The sequence below is a fragment of the Accipiter gentilis genome, chromosome 12, assembly GCF_929443795.1.
Source record: "Accipiter gentilis chromosome 12, bAccGen1.1, whole genome shotgun sequence".
Classification (NCBI taxonomy): Eukaryota; Metazoa; Chordata; class Aves; order Accipitriformes; family Accipitridae; genus Astur; species Astur gentilis.
Window position 1 is genome coordinate 1,245,122 of NC_064891.1, and position 22,975 is coordinate 1,268,096.

The 22,975-nt window shown below is 39.0% G+C and overlaps 1 protein-coding gene across 17 annotated transcripts in view; it reads right to left on the reverse strand.

Annotated features, from left to right (window-relative positions):
* TRIM2 (tripartite motif containing 2) overlaps positions 1-22,975 on the reverse strand; it is a 118,598-nt gene that overhangs the window by 4,584 nt on the left and 91,039 nt on the right. For all 17 annotated transcript variants that reach the window (XM_049814580.1, XM_049814569.1, XM_049814578.1 and 14 more), the window contains 6 exons: positions 21,416-22,139; positions 12,361-12,464; positions 10,881-11,048; positions 5,288-5,456; positions 3,548-3,618; positions 917-1,057 (listed from right to left, as the gene is read on the reverse strand). In XM_049814580.1, coding sequence (XP_049670537.1) covers positions 917-1,057; positions 3,548-3,618; positions 5,288-5,456; positions 10,881-11,048; positions 12,361-12,464; positions 21,416-22,139 — 1,377 coding nt within the window. The remainder of the gene's footprint in view (positions 1-916; positions 1,058-3,547; positions 3,619-5,287; positions 5,457-10,880; positions 11,049-12,360; positions 12,465-21,415; positions 22,140-22,975) is intronic.

Here is a 22,975-nt window from a genome sequence, read left to right on the forward strand (position 1 = left end):
ATTTCTGAAATGGCTGACATACACTAGAATAAACAAGGGCAGAATCTGATCTGTTATTCTCGTAATATACAAGTTTATATACAAATGTATTTTCGTATTAAAAAGAACTAATTAAAGCTGCCAGAATCTTTGGCAAGAATTAAACATGCAATGAAATAATAATAAAAAGAGCACTTGACTGTTCCTTGTTCTAAAAATAGCCAGCTACAATAAATCAAACTCAATCAGGAACTCAACCAACACCTTGTTTTCCTAACAAATATTACTGTTGTGGCTAGCATGACTCTTAGGTTCCCACACATAGAAAACCAGGAATTTGTTTACACTGTTGACAGTGCTTCCTGAGAACAACTCATAAGCGGCTCCCTCATCAGTGAAAATAATACATACACTTAGTTATTTAATAGATGTTCTTTGGCAAATAAGAAGCCTTTGTGATTAGCACTTGAAAGATAAAAAGATTGCAACTCTCATAACTTAAAAGCAGAATATTTTCTCAACATTTAAAAAAGATGATAAAAATCTGCTGCATTTGCCTCAGGGTCTATACAGATCATTTTCATATTTTCCACCATGTCTCTAATCTTCTGTTGGTGATTATAAATTACTATCATCTCAGCAATGCTTGCAAGTCTCCTTAGTCATCAGACAGCTTTTGGGGAACTACTTGGAGACAAAAGCCTTGGTCACAGTAACCATCAGAGTTGCTAGCAGTCACACTGGAGACTCCACGATCTGACACCACCAGTTCTAAAACTGGACAGACAAGCAATGAGGCATATAAAAGGCTGTGTTAGAAACCACATCACTTCCAATGCTGCTATCCTGTTTCTTGGGAATTCTGAAGACTTCAATGGCCAGTTATCAATCCATTAGTTTCCCTAATCAAGCACCTTTGAAATACAGACATTTCTACCTGTATTCGGCTGTTTCCCCAATCTGCTACGATAATATTTCCATTAGAATCTACAGCCACTCCAGTTGGTGCATTAAATTGTCCGTTTCCTTCTCCATTTGATCCAAACTTCAGTATGAATTCTCCCTCCTGGTTAAATACCTGTATGGGTTAAAACAAAAACCTGAATATGGCATCGTATCAAATATTAGTAATCTACTACACACACACACACACACACACAGAGATGGAGGTCCCCAGGAACCCTTCTGCAGCTTGTGCATCTTTCAAGAAGAGCTGAGTGCAGATACAGCACTAGGAGTCAGCCCTACAGAAACACAACTGAGCAGATACACTCTTCTCTGACTTCCATAATCTTAACACATATTGAGAATCATGGCACGCTGCTCTCTGTATAGACAGCTCAGCAACTGAATTCTCTGTGATGTTAACAGGTTTAGATAGCAGAAAGATGGAACCAGTCAATGACTATTCTGTCAGTGACCTGGATGCACCAATGGAACCAAGTGAGATAGATCATGTGTAATTTACATATTACCATAGCCATCTCTATTTATTTTGGTCCATCTTGGACCCAGGCCCAGCTGTGCCACAAGGTCCAACAGCATTCTTGGAGACCAGTTGTGGCTTGCACAAGAAAAAAGACCTGATGAGCGCCAAGTGCACACTGAAGTGCTAAGAAGGGGAAGATGTGAGGAAATCATCACTCACAGTGAACAGAGAAAAAGCATTTGGGGGAGAAAATTAATGAAGTACCAGGTTGGTGTGTCAGATGATTAAAGAAAGTAGAAAAAAGTCAACTAATAAAAAAACAGGCAAAGATGTATTGCTCTCTCCCTGGGTTAAAATGGAGATGGCGAGTGACTGAATTAGAGATAAGATTACATTGAGTAGGATTTTCCATAGAAGATGCCTGCAGAAAGGAATGTGCTTGAAGGTTAATGGGGGAGGAAGGATAATGTCGCCAAGTGAGGATGTTTCATTCAAGACACTGGTGGCAGGAAGAGCTTTGGGACCCGTAAGAGTGAAATTTATTTATTTATAAATTTATTTGTTATTTAAAATGAAATGTACTCTCTGCTCTTTTCCCCACCATCTAACAAAAGATAACAGCATCACCCAGGTTATAAATTACTCTCCAGAGTGTCAACAATTATCTGTACCAATTTAGAGAACACTACAAAAATAAGAATGTTTTCCAGTTAGTACCAAGTTCTAACAAGTATCCCATTTTTATCCCATTGAGTCACACCAGAGACAGACAGGAACGCTCTGTTCTCATTAGGACCACAATAATTATAAATTTGCTAAGATGCCACACTTCTTACATCTCTTCACCTGCTTTTTTTCATTTTAGTTTGCCCTTGTTAACTCTCTCCAGGCATTCTTGTTACCACGGTAAATCCTGCTGGTAGAAGGGTAATTTATGGATTCATAGGCCTCCTGCTGCTAAACCACATAAACAATCTGCTTCAGGGCTCCTGGAGCAGTCTTGGTTTCTTTGTTGTAATCCAAACCACATGAGTTGCCACTTCCTTTCTAATTCCAAAAGGATACAAGAGCAAGGTCATCATTCAAAAACTAGATGATTCAGCACTGCTCAGGACATGAGGGTGTCTATGCTTAGTGATTGCCTATTTCAGGTGCATATATAAGATTCACCATTGCAATTATGAACACTGAAGAACTGGACTGAGGGTTCATCTTTGTGTTCAATCAGAACAGGCAGCCATTAGGTAAAATCCCAGGGATTTCACCGGTGTGTGGGACCAGCACACGTGGCCTGAGAACCCGGGTAGGACAACGTTCTGCTGCCTGTGTCCTCCTGGTGCTGCTTCTGCTGCGTGTTGAGGGAGGGAAAAAGAGCACAGAAAGTGACTGAAAAGGAATGTCACAGCCTGAAAACAAACAAGCATAGGTGAGTATTTTCTGAAATGGCCTGTAGCTCCTTCATATACATTTTCCACCACATGACATCTCAACATGTATCCTTGTTTTGGTTTATTATTGGGACACACAAATATACCACCCTATCTTACCATGACTGTTTAACAGGCCACGGATCAGGACATCCCATAGGTGTAAGGACTAGTGGCCAGTTCTGCCCAGTGCAGGAGGTACTGGGTGAAAACCGATGGTCTGTGTTACACAGTTGTTAAGAGTATCAGGTTGTAAATGGATCCAGTAATCTTAAAGCTTACAGGTATGGAATTAAAGATTGTCAGGTATCTTTACTTTGTTATAATTTTATTCGACTAGAAATGTGGGAAGCTTTTACTGGGAAATTCAAAAGCAGTTACCAGACTTACTTAAAATAGGAAAGAACATAGGGTAAATAAATAACAGGTTTGGCAGAGAGCTAACAAAAATAACTAAGTTGATACTATTTATCTCAGGTACAACTTATGTTTAAGCAACTGAATTAGAGAACATTATAGTGGCACCAAAGGCAACAGATTATATCTCCATTAAGCAATGTAGTGCATGCAAAGGTCTCTGAATGTACAGTCTTTATATCAGACCTCATACGTACAAAGTGTGATCTCTTTGTTTTTAACAATACTTTATTTTCCCTAAGAAAGTACCATGACAAAATAAAAAGCTTTCCAAGTTGCCATTAAGTGACGGTACCTTGACAGAATGGTTATGAAAATCCGTAACGATAATTTCATTGTTGCTGTTTACAGCTGCAAAATGAGGACCTGCAATGCAGAGGAAGAAAAACAAATAATAAAAATAATACCACTAAATAAAAAAGTTTGCTTAAATAAAAAAAATTATTCAGCCTGCCAGAATATTATATTTGGCTTCTGAGCAATAATTGTCAAACTGGGAATATCAATTTCAAATTAAGAGTAATTTTGTTTCATGTTTTAAAAAGCTCAGCATGCCTTTTTGTAAACATGAATAATTTCTTTTTCAACCAGTTGTCACTGTTATCAATAAGCATTGTTCATTCCTTCTTCTCTCATATACAGATCACCATGTAGATATTTATGTGCTTATTAACAAGACAAAATGTGTAGTGCTTAGGCATAAAGTTGTGTATACACTGAAAATAGTTCTCAAAAAAGTTAATGTAAAGTCTTAATTGAAAGTGTCTCTGCTTTGTGTGCTCACTTCTTACAAGCATTTCAGCAACCAAGTTTTAGGATAAATACAAAAGTTACTTAGAAAAACACAGGGAAAAAAGTGTATTTTTTTGCTTTATTCTGTGTATTGAACTATGTGCACCAACTTGAATAAAAAGAAGTGGTAGCTTGGAAACAGGCAAGTATGTGAATCAAAATACTTGGTCCTATTTTGAGTCATTAAACAGATAAGAACTCAGTTTAATTTTCACAGTACATCAGTGTAAACTATAAAAAGAGTGAAAACCTTTACGCTGAAAACACTCAAGTAATGACAATTCACCTGTTTTATGTAGCCTACCACCAAGAAAAGCTGATACACTTCTCAAATGCACTGTTACAGAGTATTCGCACACTTATTTTCAGGAGGTATTCTTATAAATTTTTATAAATTAAAGAAATCGGACATACCCAGAAAATGTTGGTGACACTTAGCTGTGTTAGACCCAAAGCTCTTATAGGTTATACATATGGCACTTGTGCCATAAGATATTGCAAGAGATCTCAAGTCAGATGAAAGTAGTTACACCACTGATGGTATTTCTCTCTTACGCTGTGAACCAGTCAGAGCATCAGACCAATCTATAACTACTTATTCAGAGTGACCCAACACCTGCAAAATGACCTGCATATGTAATTTGGCATCTTCATTTCAAATTTTGAAAGGACAACTATGCACTCAAAATATATCAGTTTGGGTTTTTTTAAACTTAATTGTATGTTCTAATTGAAAGACACCATGTGCAAGCAGTCAGTTGAAGTGGCAATTTCCTCAAACGGGCATTTTCCATTTGCCTAACGATATCTTCCTGATCTCAGTCTTAACACTATCCCATTACGCTCATTTTCTAATGGAAAGATACCACCTAAGGCATTGGTTAATGTGTATCTGATCACTGAAAACACAAAGCAGGTGTTTGAGTTGATTATCATGAACAGCAGAGTGTGGGCATTACAAAGCATTTATAAAATGCTAGTTAAGATCAGTCTTGGGTCACTGATCTGAAATGCTTCCAGGCACAGAGAGGTAGATAAAACAATCTGGTTACAGCTACATTTGCAGAACAGATGTTGCAGCCTTCCTGACAAATTAAACAAAGGGTGAAGTGAACAGAAGCTGTACGTTTAGTAGAACTTTTCCCCCACAGGAAAAATGAGTAGGATGTAGCATCTTCAACATGCTCAAACATCATGCAAATGTGAGCAGAAGAGGGGATTTACATATTACCATCAAGTGTACCTGCAAACTGCTTGTCACCATTTCCTCGACTACCGAACCTGGTAACTATTTTCCCGTTTGGCTGGAAGATGAAGACACAGCATGCTTTATTGTCCACTACAATGATGTGTCCATTACGATCCACAGAAACACCTTTAGGGCCCATGAGCTTTCCAGACCCAATTTTGGCCTAAAAGGGAAAACACAAAACAGGAAAATACATTGGCATGATAGAAGTAAGTTAGTACAGTTCAGACTGTATTACAGGCAGACAGCGGGTTGGAGAGACATTTTAGTCATCAAAAGTTTCCCATTGGTAAGTGATTGTTTTTATAGCTCTTATTGTGTACTTCATAATTTTGTTTGTCAGTTGAAAAAAGACTGCTTTCTGTATGTCCTTTATAGAGTGGAAAATCTGCCACCTCAGCAACTGAGTCCAAATATACAACTCATGAGAAACGCAATCATCAGATTTGTGTGTCTTGATAAACTACAGCATCTGTCAGGAACCATCACAAATGGCTGTACAGCCAGCACTAGTGTACCAGCAGGATAGCAGACAGGCATAAAGGACTTCTGCCTCCTACTGCATGCTATTTCTGAGTCAAGTGACCATCTGGTTAAGGACAGGGAAACATGCCTTTACCACTGCCTGCTACATCAAGGCAGTCAGAGCTTATACTTGGAGCATCAGAGCGGGGTGGGATGTAGGCTATGATGTCCTGTGTTGCCTTTCTTGGGTGAATGAGACACCATGCAGCTTCTGAGTGCTCTTGGAAAGAATTTGAGCAGAGCTAAAGCTCAGGCTAACCTCTATATCTTCCACCAGATCCACGTGGGATTGCTTCATTTACTGTTTAGACACATGAAGTGTCAGCTGAAACCTGCAAAGGAGATAGGATCATGCTGCCGAACAGCAAATAAAGTAATCTTTGAAACACTAAACAAATCAAAGCTTGCTCCTGCCTTAGGTAAATAAAATTATTTCCATAATTTTAAATAGGCCCCGTGACTACCAAAAACATCTGCCAGCATAATCAGCAACAGGAGGGGAATTATATACAATATTCCATATTGTATCAATGGAAAAACCTTCAGTGGAGATGAGGTGGATTTCACACACAGTGAATTATTTGGAATGGCTAGAGAGCTGTCAAAATAACTCAGAAAATGTTAGAAGCGTTCTTTAGTAGGATCAAAAAGAAGGGGATCTAAGCAACAGCATCCCATACAGCCCAGAGAAAGCAGAAATTGAGGCAAAGCCTCTAAAGTACCCATGACCTACCTGGGCATATACCCGAGAAGATTCTAGGATCACCTTGCAACCCATTTCACATTTTTTACCATTCTGCTTTTTTTTCAGGCAGAGGTTCTAGAAACTGGTTTAATCTACATAAAATCAGATGAGTTTTGACCTTTTAGTTAGAAAAAGGTTATACAAATATGACCTAATAGTTTGGGGGATTTGTTGTTGGAATGGAGCAACTTGCTTTCTGGTTTTGGTTGGTTTTTTTAAATGAGGGGCAGATTTGGAAGCAGTTATCCAGGTTGGTTCCAAAAGTCTGGTCTCCTGCCAGCATCTTTACTGTGCTGGACAGGCAATCCACCAAACAGGCTGTGTTGAAAGTATGGATCCCAGAACTTTCAGATGCTGTAGTAATTTGTGAGAGACACATCCTACAAACTGAGGTCCATCTCTTTGGCACAGAACATGATTTCCTGTTTCCTTTGGAATTTAAATGAAATAGATACTGAGATATTTGTCTTCTTTATGAAACAAGACCATTTTTCACATCACTGCCTTTGCAGGGTGGGACAGATCACCACCTAGAAAAAGCAATACTTCTGACTTCTCTGCCCCTCTCCCCTACCTCCTGCAAGTGGTGAGCGGTAGCTGCAGCTCTGTTAGTCTGTGACTAACTATCAAGGTGGGACAGATTACAGGGTATGGAGAAGATCCATTACCTGACTCATTTCTCTCAATTCCCTCATGTTTTCAAAGCAAACAACCATGTTAGTATCTGAAGGAGCTCAACTACCGTTAGCAAGCCCCATGCTCCTGTTCCACAGTACGTTCTCTTGGGTGGGGTTGCAGGTAGAAATAGGAGCCATCCCAAAATAAAGCCATCTAGGTTCCCTGAGGCTGTCTGGTACAAAGTCACCAGCATTACTGCACAACCTTTTTCAGTCTCAAATAAAGAAAACTCCAGGGAGTAAATACTGCAGCTTCAAGACTATGCTTAGCCAACGTGCAATGATCATGTGTCTGGTTTATGTTCAGGTACATATGCTGTTATAAATTGCTAAATATTTAGGCAAACCCCACCTAATTAAATCATGCTAAAATATCCCCAGGGAGAACTATTAAAAATGACTTTGTGTTCACCAGGGGAAAGATAAGAGCAGACCTACAAAATGTATTTGGATTGCATAACAACAAAGCAGCAAAAACATAAACCAAATGCAAATCAGTAGATTTATTTCCTTTGGGGTGATTAAATCATATTCCCTTCTATCCTCTGGGATGCCCGTGTGTTTGTCTGCTTGTGCATTGCACCACCTCCTTACCATCTTTCAGGATTCCTATGGACTCAGGCTCATGAGTACAGTGTCTTCCTGCCCATATAAATACATATGGAAAAAAATCATGAATAAATCACGTACTATATTAATGGGCACTCAGTGCTGAGAAGAGTAATAAAAATCACTATTCTCGGGCCAGGATTTAAAATATAATTTGCAGGCAGCAATAAATTATGCCCAGCTAGAGTTTGCAGTACTTTTTACCAAAAATCTCTGTTTCCAGTTTAGATCAAAACATGCTGATGACACATTACTGGGTCTGGCTGAACATATGCTTTGTATATTTTTATTTCAGAAGGTTTCTTAGAATTATAGGTTTGATTATTTAGAACAGAACATTATGAAACCCAGTCATTCCTGCTAAGTGTATGAATGGAAGTATTTTCAGACTTTTCTGCCATTAGAAATGTATAAAGTATAATGAATCATCTGAACCCTTAATACAAATAATGTGTTTAATTGAATTCAGTCAAGGACATTATGTCCCTTATTTTATAGGCTCTTATGAATTTAGACTGGTTTTCAAATATATGTTTATAAAGTCACCCTACCCAGATAGAAAATATTCTACTGTGTGATATTCCTACAGGTAAAAAAATCAGCTAGCCTATATAAGAATTTATAAAGACTTTTCCACTGTAGAAGTAGGTGTGTTAGGGCTTTATGTTGAACTCCACCAGTCTTGTTGCTGTCTGAAAGGTTCATGATTGTCAGGAATTAATTTGCAGACTTTCAACACACAATCTTTTTCTGTTTGAGAACTTCCCTAATACGGAGATACGGCTTTGTCACACATTGCAATGTCACACCATAAATGGATTTATCATTCACGTGGCCATCTTAATTCAAATGTGACCACTTAACCACACTCCATAGAACTATTCCTATCTGAACATGCAACCAGCTTCAAGCAGCTCTGTTCTTAATTCTTCTAAGGAGACAAGAAAAAATAAAGTCTAACAGATAAAATGTTTCCTTTCATGTTTGTCCACTCATCTAAACTTGATCTTGACTTGCAGCCCTGTTTGGCTGATAACAAGCTATCTTAGATACAACCCTTCAAGACTAGAAAGAACGTAATTCTCTCCTCAGCGGCCAAAAATCATTCTCTTGGCTCTGTTCTCCAGTTCCTTCACTAGATTTGAACACCACCACTGGCACAGAAGCTGATACTGCTGCTTCACCATGCATTCTCTCCTTAGTCTAGCAACATGTCTTCTATAACAGTTCTCTTAAGGAATTTCAGCGCTGTTATCTGCCTTTTATAGATGAAGAAAATAAAGCACTGGGAAGTGAAATGGAAGATCACTAGTCACCTGTGAGACCCATGGCATAGCCAGAAGCAGAAGCCCCAATTCCTAAGACCCTATTTGAGGCTTTGTCATTCACAGGATAATAGAGCCTTTCATTTTAAGACACTCGTGTTTTGGTGTAACCTTAGATTAGGGTTTGTCCACCTCTGCATTATGCAAGTTTTACAGCCTTGAGAAGATGGAACTCTGTCTTTGTTGCTACCAGTGACTGAGGAAGGTGACAGTTTTCTGCCTGGCAGTGGAGGTTGCTGGGGTGAGTCAGCCCAGTGCTGTAATCAGTGAGATGCCTGGGCCTGGCTCCAAGGGAAATTTGCCTTCTGGCTCACATGACTATTAAAATGCTGCTAAGGGAGAGTAAGTGTAAGCAAATACAGAAAGAAGGGGACACCAACAAAAATAGTTAAAGTTCAAAACAGCCCCCAATAACAGAGTTAACAACTGGCGGACCACCTGCATCACAGATCATATACAATGACAAAGGCACAGTCCTTTGAAGGGAAACACCATTACCCCTTTATCTGTCTCTCTGTGTATCTTAGCACAGCGTTGCCCAGTTTAATCTGACAAAGCCTCTGTAAGAATTACCATTGCCAACACACAAGAAATTACAAGGCTTTGCCCAGATTCCCACAGGCTAGATCTGTGATATCTGTGTCTTGTGCTTCAACTATGTGATTATGCCTGCCCTCCACATATAAAATGCTTCTACAAACATTTGTATATTTTTCTCTCATAAATATAGCCTGTTGCATTGAATCTAAAAATATTTTATATCATTGATGCTTCATCTCTCATTTAATCAATCTAGTCCCAAGAACTATAAAGTTCGATGCACTAACTTGTATTAACCACACAAACATCGCCAACTTTACACAGCTCTTGCAATCCAACAAAAACATTGACTAAAACCAAAGCTAGGCTCTATGTCAGAGGAACTACCTTAATAATTATTTTTTTTCAGTACCTGTGTCCCTGCTGCTAGCATATAGAGCCACGTTTTTTTCCTCCAGAGCTGGCACCATCCAAAGTGCTGGATTTACAGCATGTCTTGAGAAGGAAGGAAAACAAGCCTTCCATGCTCTGTGTCCAGATCAAGCCAGTTCACGTTAAAGACTTAAATAATTATTTCAAACACACATAGGTTACTCAGAGTATTGGGATTCTTAACTAAGTGACATCTTTCTTTGGTTTTGTTTTGGTGTCTTCATGTTATTCAAGGTTTTCTGGCTGGTATGTATGGAGTAAATAGAGGAAGTCATCATCAGTCTGCTACCTTATTTTTCTCCTCCATATGTCACTGAAGAGCCTTATGTCCTCCTCATAAGTTTTTATGTGTATCTGTGTGTATCTACATATATGCACACATGTTTCTGCATAATCAGAATATTAATGATATGAAGGTTGTTGAGCTAGTCCAACTAGACTTGATGACATTAGCTATCTTTGACTATAAGTTATGAAAAGGCATCCAAGCACCTAGTATGTAGAACTGTAAAATGGAACATATAATCTCTATTTGGTGTAACATTAGCATCACAGCTGTGACCTCTTCCTACTAATTTTACAACGTGGCTGTGTCATGGGTTTCAACATCACAACAATGGAATTTGGACTAAGTCACAACCAAACTATGTAGTTTCTTGACAAAAAAAAGCCATTACTTTGCATTCCTTTGTAAGACACAGAAAGCTCAGGAGAGTTCACATGGTAACTCATACCTTAAATTTTCCATCTGATGAGAATATGCTAACCCATTTGTTATCATAATCTGCAATAATGATGTCACCACTGGGATGCACAGCCACTCCTGTTGGCCGTTGCAACTGGCCAGGAGACCTTCCTCGTATGCCAAAACGGCTTTTGAACTGACCATCATTGGAAAATATCTGTAACAGAAAATACTCATTTTAAAATTAAGTCTGTATAATAACATCATCTATTTCTTGGAGCTTAGGTTTTAGCAAGTCACTAATGAACACTATAGTCAGGAAGAGATTTAGGAAGATGAAGCACTTTTACACGGTCCATATTTGAAAGTGAAAGTGATTCTAATTTAAGAAGAAGCTTCCACCTGGACTCCAATTTCAAAATAAAGAAGTTCTCTGCACTTATATTGCCCTGCTTCTTCAGTGATCTCAAAGTTCTTTACAAACATTATTGAATTAAGCTTTACAATGTCCCTCTCAGCTGGAAGGAAGTGGTGTTATTCCCATATTAGAAATGAGGAAACTGAGGCATTGTGTGACTCGGCCACAGTCAAACACTAAGACTGTAGAAAAGATAGGAATAGAAGCTAAAAGATAATTTCAAAATTTAATTATTTGACTTAGGGATAAGTACTAGGCTATTTCCTAAGAGATGTTTTAGCCATGCAAAATTCAGTCCACCGGTTGTGTCCCCAAGCCAGGCAATTAGACACTGAAGTCCCTCTGAAGTGGCTGCAAATTACAAAGTGTGAGGGTGCTGATAAATATTTGACTCTGTCTCTTTGAAAAGGCCTGGAAACGAGTTCTTACTGCATGTAGCTTGCTGATTCTCACATACTGAAGAACAAGCCACACACTGCTGCCTTATTTGTTGCTACCACATGGACAGCCTGAAGAGTGATTACAAATTGTTAATGGTAAAAAAGATACATGGTGAGCAAAGAAAAAACACAGCTTGATTTTAACACAGGTTACAGAAGCTAAGAAATCATGGGTGTCAGGGGTGCTACCACAGAAAAGATTTGATCATGATAACAGACAGAAAAGTCAATTAAGTAGACTAAAAGCCATTTGAAAATGACATCTACATGTTTATTTCTGTATTTGTATTTGGTTAAGAAATTGTATTTGTGGCACCTTGCCCTAGATTTATATTTGGAAACATGGAGCGATACATTTACAATGTAAAATGGTATTTACAAAAAGGCATTTTTCCAGATTATTGCACCACTTGTTTTCTTCATTCATTGTCAAATATCATAAGGAAGGGAAATAAACTCTGATATACATACTAGATACAGTGTAGATCTGAAAAACATAGCTGCAGGTCAAGAAAATGGAATGATAATGGACGACAAACAAGTTGAGCTTCCTCTGTATTTTCTGTATCTGCTTGACTTGTACAAAATGTGTCTTTCCTGGACTACAAAGAAGGCAGAGGTGTGGGGGCAGGGAGAAAAAGAAAAATACTGGAAGTGGCATGTCCTCATACCTGCACACACTGGTTGTTACTGTCTGCTATTAATATTTTTCCATTTGTAGATGCAGCTACACCTTGAAGATTTGTAAATTCCCCTTTGTTTCTTCCTTTGGTGCCTAAAATTGAACACAAAGCACAGAAGAAATCAGGTTAGACAGGACTAATCAGTCAGGACCTAAATGGCAACACATGCATTTATTACATCCTTGATCCATAGATTTCTATTTTGAAGAGTTTTTATCACTGCTACAACTTCAAAGAACCATCTCAGTAACATATCCACAATTCTAAGTACAAGAAGGGATTGTTCTTACTCTTTGGCATGTATGCCATCTCAGCGCCCATCAACATAATTACCTCTTTGGCCTTCACAAATCAAAGTGTTCACAATTTCCCTCTTGTGTGAGGGAACCAGTAAAATGTTTTTTCATAAGTGATGGACTTCTTTTAAACTGCGGATTTTTATTCAACTGAGAAGACAATGAAAGGGGCAGTACTGTGGGAACATATAGACAGAGACTAAAATAAGAACATGGACAGGTGACAAGGTTTTAGTACAATTAGCTAAATCTCCTCAGTGATGCCAAAAAGTTGAGATAAAATGTATCAGTGATCACTTTGGTTGGGGCCATTTCAAGACAGGGAATTTTCCTGTTCACTCATACACAGTCTCCTGTCGTAGGCTTCAAAAATCCCCTTAGAAGGGAAACTCACATGAAGAACTGGTTTTGAATGATTGGGACCTGTGGGCCAATGAAGACCGACACCTGGAGACTGACTGCTTCTGTAAAGACCTTAGATTGTTCTAATAAAGTAGTGTACACACACAGAGGTCCCATTTTTACCCAGGACAAATGCAATAGTGATTTACATAGAACTGACTTTTGCCCATTGGCTTAAGGCGATAAGGAGCTGTAAAATGTCAAATTTTCACAAAAGGTCATTAAGTTTAGGTGCCTCATTACTTAGATGTTTGTTCTGAGATGTTCCAAGAAGAGTCACCCAGCAAACTGGTATCTTTAAAAGGTCAGCCCTAAAGTGGCTGGTCCAAATTACACCTGACCACAGGAACAGCATCCAAATTCCTGCTTTGTTTGTAATGGAGGCTCAGGGGTCTTTAGACAAGACTGCAATTATGATCTTGGACCCCAAGGTTATTCATAACGAATGAATGAATTTTGAAACAAAAAGACTCTATAAGCTGTTCTTTCCAATACTTGGATGCAGCACTATTTTTCCTGGTGAAGTATTTTTACAAGCATTCACTGGCTGCGTATCAGACATTAATTGGTTTCAATATATGGTTTTAACAGAAAAAATGTGTATTTTATTTTAGTGAATCCAAGATATCCTGGTGCTCAATGATTAAAACTATTCTGACTGTCACACCCAATATAAGGCATACATATTAGCTCTAGTTTGTATTTAGCGTTCATTAGGGATGTGTATGCTCTTAACAACCCTTCTTTCTGCTCTGGTGATGGCTGTGGGATGCATATTTCCTGTCACTGGCTAACAAGTAACATTTAATTCCTCTGCACATGGTGCTGCAAGCATGTCCCTTTGTTTCAAGGCTTGTTTTCTTGAGCTATGCTCCATCCTCTAAACAAGGCAAATACTTCTCAATTTTTCTACTGCAAGGGGAAAGTACATATTCAGGGAATAGTGAGTTACACACCAATTACATTACCCCCACTTGAGCCATTTCTGTGTATTCTTTTAATGAGCAGTGCCGGAGGGATGCATGCAGTAATTTTTTTCCACCATATGCTAATGATAAGTTTCCTTTTTGCCTTTTAGCCAAAGAGAATGGATGAAAAGAGAGAAACATTCCTTTTACTACTGAGAGTAAAGGGAAAACATTTGTTAGAAAAGAGGAGGCATAAGCTAGAGCATCTGGAACCAACTAGCACAAACATTATGGAATGTATGCTCTTTACCCTTAGAAAAATGTTCTTGAAAGTCAAGGAATTTCATTTTTTAAAATAAGAGACACCTATAAAGAGTTACTCACAGTGTTCTTCAGTCGGACCTTGTAAATATACATCAAAGGAAAAATCAAAGAAATTATCCAGGAATGCCATAGTCACATTTCACAGTAAGTTTAAGAAATAGTAATTTATTAGCACAGCTGCAGATGAAATTCAGCTCCACGCAATGTCCCTGTACATAGCACTTTGCAGCTATTAAACCCACCACATAGGTCCTAATTTGCACACAGGTCTTTATACAGTCCCCTCTGGAGTGGCACATATTTCTCTGAAGAAGAAAGCTGAGGTTAGTGAAACACAGCTGACTTCCTAACATGTTCAAGAGGAAAACAGATAACTTTGAACTTTCTGATTTGAATAATTCACTATGCCAGCAAAGATCTGAGTCCAAGCACAGGCAGTGGCAGCAGTTCAGATGATGAGAGGAAATCTTGTAGTAAAGTTTGTCAGCCTCTGGAAAAGCAGGCTCCTGAAACTGACTCTCTAACACCAAAGCATAATAGCTCTGTCCTGTAAGTAGAGATTCCTGCCTTACAAACATAGCTGCCTGAGAGAGAGTCTTCAGCAAGTGTTTTAGTGCAAGACACCACCCCTCTGTATCAAGGCACCCCATGATTTGTCTCCTTTTCCCTCAGTCATGGGCAGTCACCCATCACTCCTTAGCCTAGGGAGGCACCAACATTTCAAATGCACAGGGCTGGAACCAGAGGACGGTTGTGGGATCCTCATTCCAGTGTTTCCCACACAGCTTAGTTTAGAGGTGAAAGCCTGCATCTTTCATGCCTGTCTTTGCCCAGACTCACCTCCCTCCAGTTCTGAGCTACTGCGGGGCACAAAGGAGGAAAAGACAGACATTTTACTGCAACTTCTGTGGCAAGCTGCTGGGGATTGGGAGAGAACAGCAGAGTTTTCAAAAGGGGAAAGCTGAACAGAGTTATTAGGAAGCAGATCTGTGGAATAGCTCCTTTTATACCATCTTTGTATACAGATAAACAATCAGATTTGCCATAGCCCTATCTAATTCCTTCTGGTATTACTGAGCATAGCCTGCACAAACCAATTAATTTAGCTTTGAAGATATGCTTTCAACAAAAGAGTATACATTTTCAGCTCAAGACAATCTAGCACACATAAAATGCTTCATAATTTCAATCTTTTATTCTTGCACAATAGAGGCCAGATTGAATCTCACCAAATAGAAGGCAAAAAAAGGCCATTAACTTCACAGGAGATGTTAAAAATTACATCATGTAACTGCAATAAGAATCTGCTCTGTAAGTGCTGGGCATCTGGACAAACCTGTTGTACAATGTACATTTTTGATGCCTGTAGTAATAGGAGTGGGGTTTTGCTAAGTTTTACTAATATGAATAATAACCTCCCTGCTTGCTAACCTAGATTTACCAGCTTCCTCAAACACAACAAAAAACCATGTTGCTGTCCCCAGCAGGAAGGGAAAGGATTCAGAGAGACAAAAACCCTGCAGAAAGATTATAGATTAATGGGGAGACTTTAGAGGTTGCAAGTAGCCATAACCTGTTGTGTAAGTACCATTGCTTTCCTGCCCACACCACTTCAAAAATTTCTTCCTGGACTGTTCTCTATGTGGTACTGAAAAAAAAGGATAAAACTAAACAGTATGGAAAGGTCTACATACATACTGCATAGACAGGTATCAAGGAGTTTTGTTCTTGTTCCATAGCTTCATTTCTTTTTTCCTCTGAATGCCAAAAGATACTTAGCGAAACCTTACATGTTATGAGGATGTGATGCCCTCTCTTATAACATGTGAAACACAAAAGGCTCTGTAGTAAAACTGCACCAAACCAGATTGTTAACAAGCTATGTGTTTGCAAAATAAATGTCAGTGTTTCTAATCCAAGTTCCCATGCAAACCTAAGTTTTAAAATCAACCAATCTGTTGGAGGGAGGCGCACAATGTTTGCAACCTTTAAAGATGAATGAATAATTCAGTTGGAACTCTGGCAGATACTCCTGCACACTGCTGGTAGTGAAGTTTGGGCTGATTTGTATTGATTTGCTTTACACAGCATCTGTCCTTAAAGCTTGGCCACCACTACCTCCAAGCCTTGCTTGTGCAGCAGAGCCCCTGCTGCCACAGGTAGGTATGCACAAATCCTAGGGGTAGGGGCACCGCAGAAGCAGTTCTTTGCTGGTACAGCAGCAAAACCCTGAATGACATGAGTCACACCAAGACCAGGTCTCTGTCATCAGGACATCAGACCCATGCTGGGGATTTTGCAGGCAATGTTCTCAGAGTTCTTCACCCCCTGTCCAATACAGGTATAACTGCAAAACTATGTAATGTGGGCCCAGCCAAATTTCACACTGGCCACCACAAACCCCTAAAGAGTTCATGACAAGCCTCAGAAGGATTCGAGCTAAGAAACTGGAAAATTAAATTCTATTTCCCCATTACTAGGTGTTCCTACTTCTACAGAAATATAAATTCTGTATAGAAAACATCTTGCTATTTCATACTGCTTATTAATGGGTTTGTTCCAGAGTTCTGAAAGAGAGAATGAAGAACAACTGATTAAAGTGTATCAGAGGGGCCTCTGCAGTTCATGTGTCATACTTCTGCACTACATGGAACAACTACGCATACACATCCCTTCCTTCTCCTATGCCCTTAGCCAGGCCATAATTTGGCCAGGACAGGACCTTGCTGGAAAGGTAGAGAAGGGGCAGGGAAATGGGAGGAAGCGGATAGGAGAAGGTTCTTCTGGACGATCCATACAAGGGGGGTAACTGCATTTAGAAAAATACATGTTTTTTCAAGGAGATGTGTACCCATATAACCCACTTGTATTTCTATAAAAGCTCAAAAAATATGTATCTACAGGCAGCCCTGTTCCTTTCAAACAGGGAAATCCAATACAGAGTTTCAGGCAGAGGCCTTCAGAAAATTAAAGAAGAAACACCTGATCAAGAAGCCCTTTGCTCCCCCTAAGACCGCTTTTAAACTGCACTAAAGCTATTATTACACAGGCCTTGTTCGTGAGGTTTCATGTGAAGTAAATTTACAACAAGGCTCCTATTTGCTTTCAGCATTGATAACAGACCAGAAGACGACATCCACACCTAGTAAGGAGGTTGACAGAAGGTACTGTTAAAGGCACTTTTTTTTAAAATTAAAGTGAATTACACACATTAAATGTACCAGCTAAACTTAGAGGCTCAGCTACATGACTGAACAGACAACTAAACACAGTCTGAGGAAAAGGAAAATTGACCTTTTTAGCAGAGAGCCAATTCTCCATCTGGCTGTATCTGATGCCAATCCCAAGTATAAATAAATTAAGAGAAAAAGCAGTTAAAGTGGGAAATGGCACCACTACTGCTAAACGGTGTCAAAGAACCCAGTCATGAAAAGTGCCAGAAGAAAAAAAATACCAAGGCATATGGCACAGCATGACAGAGCTAGAGCAGAAGATGGGGGTCCTGGACAGAGTAGCTAACTGATGCCTCGCATGGCTTTTAACCCTCTTTTGGAGGACATGGGAGATTTACCATGGAAGGTGGAAGTGGCTGATACTGTTAACATCCCTAACCTCCACTTACCTCTGCTCAGCATGGGTCTAAGGCACAAAAGCAGGGTAATGGAAAAGAGCCTTCCCTCTCATTTTAGTGCTTCCTACCACTTGTAGAGGTAGCAAAAACCATTGCACAATAATTATTTTCTGGGTATCATAACACATTCTTGTTTTCATTTGTATAATCTAAGTACATGCTACACAGATACTGCATAGACACACTCTTAGAGATCATGCCTGTTTAAAAAAAAAAATTAGAAAAAGGGTGAGGATATAAATTATTGAGAGAAAAAAGGAGGAAGCGTTCTTGTAAATAATGAATTACATGAATGTATGAATGTGCAGTCAATAGCTTGACCTTAAAATGTCTGAATAGAACCACATGCCATTTTAAAAGCCATGAATAACACAGAATTGGCAAAATATACAATGCACAATTCCCCATGAATGAAAGCACTTAACTGTACTAATGTTGTATTAATGCTATCTCTGCTAATACTAGCACAAGAACAATCTCCTGCTATGAGTTGATCAATTTGCTCGTGCATAAAAGCCCGTATATCAGCATATATACAATAGCATACTCCGTGTACTTGGATGCCCATAGGAATATTACAGTACATTTCTCCAACACAGCTGTATGAGCTTCTGGCAGCCCAAATGTAAGATTTATCTTGCCCAGTTTAAAATACAAATCCAGATTTGGCCAGGGTTAGCAGAGGAATTCAACAATGGGTTCAAAATAGAGATAGGCAGTTGTGTTGGAAAACAGCAATAAACTTTATTTTACATTACCTCATCAACAAATGAACCAAACCTTAACTTTTCGACATGTGCTGAAACTGGAACTAAAGGAACGCTTAAATCCATGAAGCCAATCCCTGTGAAAATGTCAGAAGTTTTACCTGTGTTCATTAATTCCGTGTATTTTGGAAGTGTAAAAAGCTAGAGCATTACAGCTGCAATGGCTTAAGAGACCTTTCAGACAATGCATACATAAGACCACAAAAGCCCAGAGGGACACCTCTATGTAGGGTCATTCTGTGAAATGAGTGGCTGAGAACTGAACACGTAATAGGATGAAGTATTACTCTCAGCTCAGTTTTTCAATAAAATAGTGATCCATATATCCCAAATGTGGAAACTCCTGTGAGGTTTCAGCAAGCAAAGGTTCTGAGACATGCGTAGCTCTTGTTCTAATTATTTCCTCTTCTTTCTTGGGGTGTAGAGTGGTGAAGAAGGGGAGAGGCAGAACTCCAAAATAAAGCACATGGTCATGATTGCATCACAACAGAAAGAAAGGGCACTGCACTTTCTGGAAAACATCTAAGACTTCTAGAGTTTGTGGTATGTTGGAGGGAAAAGTTTAAAAAAAAATAAATCCAACAAACACCACCACGAACAACAAAACCCAGAGCCGTACCACTATTTGGTAGTCAGGCTAGAAACTGCTGAGTAGAAGCAAGGGATACAGAAGCAGAAATTACAAGCTGAAATCACTTTAATCTATACCAAAAGCTTTTTAATAAGAATATTAACAGCTTATAAATAATTTCAGGACATCTCTTTTTTTTCTTTTTTTTTTTTTAAAAAATATTTAGATCTATGATTTCCACACCAGGACAAATTAATGGCTGATATATGTGAACAAGAGGGCTTAACATTCAGTGAAAGTGTCAGCCACAACACGCAACAGAGCTCCCCTGTTACTCACAGGCATAGTGTACCTGTGCAGGCTTTCCTATTCTGCTCTTACCTGCTACAGACCCACAGACTCTTTCTGCCTGAATCTATCCATCCGGGCCCTTCTCCTAGGATACAACATGTCACAAACATTCCAGAAGAGATGAGAGAGATGTTTTCTTTCTAGACAGGGTTCAGACATTATTCTTAACTGTTTTGTTTAACCCTGTCTCAAAAAAGGGCCCAGAAAAGATCTAGGCTACATTTATACATACCTTCTGCCACTCTTACCAGTACCAGAAGTGAAACTGCATTTGGGAAGAGCCACAGGTCCCTTTTCATTCCAGCAGGAGCCTGAGGCTGATCACTCTGTCCTGTGCAAGGGCTTCTCTCCCCATGGGATTGCTAACACAGGCTCTGCCAGTGGTGACTACAGCAATAGCTTTTGCAACAAGAACACCCTCCTGCTATGTCCGGGTACTAATTTAGCAAAAGTCGCCTTCCAGCTTTGGATGATAAAGCATGGTTGCTGCTGAGTAGGGCTGTCTTAACTTCCATATGAATTGTTCTATATCATATTTCTAACTTTTGACTCAGCTGTCACCATAAAATTTAGCCTTAGCAACAGTAAAGCTGGATATCGTTGCCTCTGTAAAAAATGGTTTGAGTTGTTATATTTATGGGGTCATTTATCTTTCTAAGAAATGCACTGGCCATCTGGTAAAGGCTGGTCATTTAATGAGTAGCTTCATGCAAAGCTAACATTGTACTGTCCTATTCAGCAAGCAAAGCATGCTTGCTGAATACATTTTCTGATATAAAACCATTATGTTATTGCATGTACTCTCTATCAAAGCAAGGAATCTCTTACAAATACTGACGGATGAGAAATCAGATGGACAGAATTAACCAACTGACAAATGGTGTCCAGATGAATTTTCAATAGAATTACTAAAAAAGCCTCCACAATTAACCACCATCTATTCTCTGCTACCACCTTGCCAACTGGTTGTCAAACTTGCTAACACATACTGCTGAAATCCTGACTTGTACATATTAAGAATTAACTTGCTTTTTTCTTTAGTTGTGCAAAGTGAAAAATATTTTCTAACCCTATAAGCAGACATTATATAAATACAATACCCCATGGTACAGACTTTTAAAATGATGAATTATTATCATATAGCTTAAAAACAGAGTACATCAAAAGACCTGACAGAAAATCACAGTAAATGACACCAAGATGTTGGTTTTTTACCAAGCATTACAAGTCCACAGATTTAGAGATAACATTACACTACATATAAAGAACCAAACATATTTAGATATTGGGGGAAAAAAGCAAGCATTAATTTTTTCCTATGCTGACATAATGAAATAACTATATACGACCACAGGATTTAGCATGTATAGTTCCAGGTTAATTAATTAGATTAATCTTTAGGGCAATTGTTTTAGAGAAGGAGTCCTTCTACTTCCCTTCTTGCCATGCAACTTTTTAAAGAAGTGATTTAATCTAATCTGAAGCATCGATCTTATTATATTTTCATTTTATGATGCCCAATAGAGTACAGAAGAGGTGGTAAAACACTTTATCCTAAATCAAATGTATGCATTTTTCAACCCAAATTCCAATTAAATATTTGCTGCAAACAGAATTTCTGAAGTATGTGCTTTTCAAATTTACATATGAACAAAAGTCAAGAGGCCTAAAGTTATTATCAGGTTGCTCTTCTTACAGCTTTAACCTTAAAATAATTTAACTTCTAGATTTTTTCATCCAGTTTCCCTGAACTATTTTTAAGCATGTCAATAGGTAGCAGACAAGTCACCCACCTACTCTGAAGATCAAATCATCTTCAATGGGATTCTCTTTTCTTTTGCCAGTGCTGTACATGCTCGCAGGTCTTTTCACAGCTTTCTGCTTCACATGACCACTGCCAGGAGATTTAACACGCCTCTTAACCCCTTCAGTGGTAGGGGACACATCTGCTGATCTGACCACTTTAAGTTTGAACGGGCTGCCCTTGATATGTTGATCATAAAGTCTCAGTGACAAAGTGAAGTCCCCTTCTTTCTGAACAGTATACAAAAATTCGTAAGTGCCATTTTTATTGTCAAGTATTTCTCCATCTGCTACACTCCCATCAGGTGTGCTCAGTTCAGCAGTGAGGTAAGCATTCCCAGATTTACAGAGCTCCCCATCTTTGTCCTTAGTTGTGATGGTAACGGACATGGGCTGTCCAATCACTGTCTGCCTCAGTCCCTCACCTGTGGCCACTGTTTCAGAGGCAACAGCATTGGTGGTTAAAATAGTACCCAAATTGTGAATGGACTTCTTCAGGCCTTCTGTTTCCACTATGAAGTCCAACTGATCATTTTCACGGGGCTGCAATGGGAAGTCCCGCTCAGCCAGTTCATTCAGCTTGTCACTCATTTGCTTCTTCACCAGCAGAACTTCCGTTTCAGTGCCGTGGTTGAGGGCTTGGGCTGTAAAGTTGCTGCAACTTTTAATGCTTTCTTGTCCTTCGAGTAAGGTATCCAGCTGTGTCTGTAGGACCTGTGTGCATTACCAAACACCAGAGATTAGCATCTTGTTATAAGAACTATCATAGCAAGATGTAGCATGCTTTATATCTGAAGGCCTTTGTAGAAAGCAAATTTATAGTGCTTTATTTTAGAGTTTATTGTAAAGTTTCATTGTAGAAAAAGTACCACACTGATCCTCTACATGTTCTTGGAATATCATGCCGCAACGCAAAAAACATACCCTATTTTGGGTCTTCAAGGCTTCACAGATCCACTGTCACACTAGATTGAATTATTGCCCCACCTGTCTGTCTTGTCTTTTTTTTTTTTTTTTAAAAAAACCCAAATGTAGAAGCTTGAACCCTGGCTCCATCTAACTCTCAGCAGTCACAGTTAATGAGGTAGTTACTGGGAATTGAGCTGTGTGTGCGGAGATAGAAATATTTTGGAGTCATCAGGCCCATTAATAAGGGAGGCTGCAAGAAACTTCTTGAAACTATTTCTTCAGAGCCAAGGGAAACCTTGGGTTACTCATCTATGGAGATGGACAAGCAGGCATTCTCAAGATCTGTAGATCCATCCTAAGGAAAAGTGTGATTCCTGATCTAAGTAAGTGAAGAAAGGAAAGGTCTCCCCAGCAGAAGCGAGTAAGTAATTTCTGCAGTTTCAGCAGGAGGAAAGCAAAACGTAAAGGATGGGTTGTGGTTATTGGGAAGAGTTGGGTTGAGTAGTCTGAAATTTTGGTGGGCAGCAAGTAGCTACTCTATATTTAAGACTGAGAAAGAGCTTTTATTATAGGCTCAGTTCTGGCCCTTAGTCTAAAATCCTTAAAACAGTATTGACCTCAAAATTGTTAGTGTGTGGGCT